Here is a 5,039-nt window from a genome sequence, read left to right on the forward strand (position 1 = left end):
ATATTAATTTATTGATTTAAACTTATTTAGTAGTTAGGTGAAAATGCATAGGTAAATACTACCTGACAGCTTCCAAACCACATGGCTCAAATATTTGGTATTACAGCACTGCAAAAGTAAGGCTAACCAGCCGTAGCTGGAAAGGTGTTTCCATGTTCCCTCTCTCAGGAAGCCCGCACACTGCAGGCTGCTGCAGTGCATCCCAGCAGGAATACTGTCGTGCACTTGCCCTGGTTTTAGGCTCTCTTAATACCACTACCAGCAACTGCTGGAAACAAGACTGGGGGAAATAGAGCTTATTGACCCAGGGAACACATTCTTGTCTCACTGTGGCCTCACATTTTCAGCTAGTCACAGTTAATAAAAGAACCTGGTGCTCTGTGCCCCCTTAAACTTTTTTATTTCACAATTATAAAACCTGCAAGTCAGCCTGAGCAATTTAAACATCTGAACTATCCCTGTGCTACTGGCTATCTGGTAAGTATGCAGCACGCAGAAGACAAACCTGCAGGGAAGGTGATAATTCAGTGGCGTTTGTAATTACAGTTCAGAAATTTTCATTAAAAAAATACATTTAACCTTGTGAGAGTTACCAGAAGAGGTCAGTTGTACATATCTCTCTCTCGTATAGCACAAAGTTCTCATACTCCTGTGCTTTTCAGCTTACAGAGTAACAGTGCCTTTCCATTATATGTAACTACCTGCCACTCCAAATTTTTCCCATATGCTCATGATATATTTCTGTGTCATTTCTGATCGATCTTAACATCCTTGTCCTTAATTACATCCTAGCACCTGGCTGGTCCCTTTTACTCACATAGGGCTCCGTGTGACTTGAAAGATTCAGGACAATGTACAACGTAGTAGTACTGCAGGGAGAAAAGAATCAGAGACAGTTATTTGGTTTTAAAATGCATCTATCTGCCTTCACACAGGCAAAAAATAACATTCCTCTTCCAGTGCAGCAGCAAAGGGAAACCTTCCAGCACAGAAAACACTTAGTGATCTCTTATATTCACAGAAATCTAACAGGCTGAGTCTTAGTTAATAATTTTCCTAACAGCACCAGGGTTTCAACACACACTATTAAGAATGTAAATCTAACCTTTCCAAGACCTTACATACTTCTGACAGAATAGTTCTGACACAGATACACTGAATGGAATGACTACTATGGGTAGTTCCTGATCTTCTTGGAAAAGAGCAATATTTTTCTTTGGACAAAACTGACAGAAGGAAAACAAGCTACCAATTGCAAGAAGATGAAATACTTGGAGCAGTAGCAAAGAAGATACTTGGCAAATTGTCTGATCAGAAACTTCTTCCCAAAAAACAAGGTAACCTCACAGTTTCTAACATCCTATTTCTCCCTTCTGAGCCAAGTTTAAGCTAAACACTTACCTGACATTTATTGCAGTTCCTATTTATCAACAAACCCACAAAACCTGAAAGAAATGACATCAACTTCAAGCTCTGCACAAGACACAGCTGCTCATCTCCTTAGCAGACAGACTCCTAATAACACCCTTCAGTGGTGAACCATATTATTAACTGAAGAGTCAGTTTAGTTGAAGTTTCAAGTGCGAGTTAATTCTGATTTTCAAAGCCGCCTTGCAACACCAAGGGAGTTATTTTCTGCACTTCTGCAATGGAGATATCCACATGCTAGTAGATTCTAAGCAGATAGTCACCAGCATTGTCTCCTAGGAACTCAAAGACGGCTAACACATACTAAAATCCTTCTAATTGGACTTTCCATTACATCATAACTACAAAATTCACCTGTTTGATTTGGCTTTTCCTAAAATTATCAAACCCCTGCTAACCAATCTGTTATCCTCCCATGAGTAGAGACAGGAAAAAAAAGCTATTGTCTTTCAATCTTTCAGAATTGTGTATGTACCATTGTGGTTAATGTCCGATATCTGCAGGATACTCGTGCCACTGAGAAGTGTAAGGACAGAAGTACTATGATACTGGTTTTCCTTTAAAGCCACTTCCTATAACATGCAAACATTTCTAAATCCTATAAAAATATCTTTTAAAACAAAGACATCATTTTATATAAATGCACCACCTTGTGTCTGTATAACATCCTTTTTTTCTGAACTAATCTTCATTAAGAACTAGTAAGCATTTCCTACAAACAGAAAATACCCATCAAATCTTGACTAAAGGGAAATAACTGGACTGCAGGCATTAGACTCAAGAGTTTTTAAATACAAAAAATAAAATCCTCATCCTTTGGTTTTCAAAACTACAATCTCACACTACCAAATTGAGAGGGCTGTCACATGGCAACATCTTAGGAAGTACAACTTACCATGCTACTTTTCTATTGTCTTGAGATGTATTTTTAGAGGGAGGTAATTTGGAGTAGTTCCTGAGTTATGTTGTAAAAAGGGCAAAAATGGTAGTCATTTTCAACCTGCTAGAAAACATCTTTGGAAGAAGTCCTGTTGTTTTATATTAAAAAAATTATATTGTTCTAAGAATTAGGACATTAGAATTATTTTCTAAAGAATTTGTGCAACCACCCACCGCACACATTTTTTTTCCCCCAATGACAATCACCCGGCACGCTAATACAGGAGTTACCCGGAAGGTGACATGGTTACATAAGGTATCCAGGTGATTCAAACGGACACAGCCATACACAAATATCAGCACTTTTAAAAAAAGAGCTTTTTTAGTCACGGGACTTACATTACAAAGGAAAGTCTATCGTTTAGCCACTGAAATGTACAAAGTAATAGTCCTGAAGTACATACTGCTCGCTGCATAAAAGGCTACAAACTGCTTCTTGGCAATGGAATCAAATCCTTAAGAGATACAGGAAAAGGTTACAAGTCTATTCTTACTTTGTTTAATATACAAATACTCTTCAAGAGAAAAAGACAAGCAAGAGAATACCTCCAATAAAGGCAAAAGCTCTCAAATATTTCTTGCACATCTCTATCATAATGAAGTAAAGGACTTCTTAAGCATTATGTTCACTGAATTAATTTTGAAAAGGATTTGAAACAGAAGGGAAAAATAGTAATACAGCTGCTGTTTTATACTTCTTCATGAAGTCTGTTCTCCATAGAGTAAAAAAAGCACTATTTCAAATAGGAAATAGCGGGTTAAGTCATATATACAAACACTTGTAGAAGTGGTTATTGGGAAGTTTCTCCCTCACTTTTTATGCTGTTCGCAGGCACCACTTTCAGTCTCATTTCAGGATCCCACTGTACGAAGTTGTGTACTGGTTACTCTGGTTGGGTCAGAACAAGAACAACTTGCAGATGTTCATAATATAACCCAGACTTTCCATAATCTTCAGTAATGCTGTTCTTCCCGAGTCCTGGTTAAACACTTCAGCTATCCTGGTTAGTCAGTCGGCCTGTAAGCAATCACAGGCTGTTCTTCACCAACATCTATCAACAGATCTAATGGAACGTGAGGCTTGTCATAGCCAGAAAACTTGAGACAGCTGCTTGGAATGACAGTTTGTTGTACTTCTGTGGTAGAAACCTCTGAACCTGAAGAGTTATGGCATATATCCATTTGGCTACTGTCAGAAGTGAAATAACTCCCTTTTACTTTGCGATTCTGTTCGTCATCAGAAGATACCTCCTCTGTGCTCTCTGGCACAGACACCTCTTCTGCTTTGGCTGGAGCCTCTGGATGAGGAACAGAAGATGTTCCTTCACTGGAATTCTCAGGACTAACAGTTTCTTCTTTTGGCTCTGCCTCCAGTGAGGTTACTTCATAATCTGCTGACAACGCTGACTGACCTGGCATGAAGCTTATTACAGATACATATTTTGCCTCCGATTTTGATTCTAGAATGCTGTCTGTGTTCAGGTTTCTTATCACACTGACCTTAAATGGAAAAAGAGAAAAAAAAAAAATAAATCACTTTTAGTTCCACATAGTCTACTAATTTATTGGCTTTATCTTCTGTCAAAGTTTAAAGGTTAAAAAGAAAAAACTCAAATTCATAATAAAAATTTAATGTCACTACAACCAATCCCAACAGAAATTAGCAAAATTGGAATCCGGCAAGGTCATTAGCCTATATCTATGACTTCAACCATTTCATTAACACTTTTATGCAAGCTCTCAAAAATGCTACAGGCAAACACATTTGCAAGGACCAAATCCACTTCATGTCACCCACTGTATTTTAAGTTATCTAAAGTTTGCAAGGTAGAGGAAAACAGCAAAGGGAGGAAAAGCTGTAATAGTCTTCAACTAGTAAGCCATAATACTCTTCATACTGTAGAGCTAATGAGTGTAACTTGCAATGACTGTAATATTTTGGGGCAACCGTCTCAACTGGGAGGAAAGTAAACTTTGGAAAGAGATCTTTAAAATGACAGAAGAACCTTTATGCATACTCTGTAGTCATATCTATGCTGAAGTCTTCCTAGTTATTTCTCCTGTGTCACTAAGCACTCCCTCAATGCTGCGACAAACTTTAATATTTCACTTTGAAACCCCTCCACAGGAAGAACACATTAAGTCCTTCAGTGGCCAGGCTGCGGCTTGTTTTATACGATTATGACATGCCTTCAGGCTGTTTAGATTCTTGTGATTTGGGTGGGTTCGGGGTTTTGTTGGTTGGTTGGTTGGAGATTTGGTGTGTGGGCATTTTTTTTGTTTTGTTTTGTGGTTTTTTTTGTTGTTGTTTTGTTAAAAGGTCTTTTCAAGAATACATATGAAAAGCAAAGTAGGGTAAATTTTCAGCTATATGATGGTGTTCGCTAAAGCTAACAGAAAGCATAGGGAGAAAGGGTTACTCAATTAAGAGTGTCCTTTTCCAAATTTCATAATTCACAATATATGGGTATCAGATTATCAAGTACTGTAGATAAGCTAATTTCTTAATAAAAATGTAGTACATAATCACTCTTTTTGACATACTTTGTAAAAAAATAATCCGACTGAAAATACAGGTTGAGGCAAATCTGGAAGAAAGGGATATAGGGAGGAGGAAAAAAGGGGCAGAAAAATAATGTTGTTTAAGAAAAGCTACAAGCCACAGAACAGTG

General features: G+C 37.7%; 1 protein-coding gene across 1 annotated transcript; it reads right to left on the bottom strand.

The window, feature by feature from the left end:
- Nucleotides 1–3,372: 3,372 nt before the first annotated feature.
- On the bottom strand, nt 3,373–3,867 carry LOC104167783 (interferon gamma receptor 1-like; the record flags this gene model as incomplete). The annotated part of the gene is made up of 1 exon (XM_009708142.1): nt 3,373–3,867. A coding segment is annotated over one exon (495 nt), but the record flags the coding sequence as incomplete, so codon positions are not given.
- Nucleotides 3,868–5,039: the final 1,172 nt, after the last annotated feature.

The sequence above is a fragment of the Cariama cristata genome, unplaced genomic scaffold, assembly GCF_000690535.1.
Source record: "Cariama cristata isolate BGI_N322 unplaced genomic scaffold, ASM69053v1 scaffold42369, whole genome shotgun sequence".
NCBI classification, from domain to species: domain Eukaryota; kingdom Metazoa; phylum Chordata; class Aves; order Cariamiformes; family Cariamidae; genus Cariama; species Cariama cristata.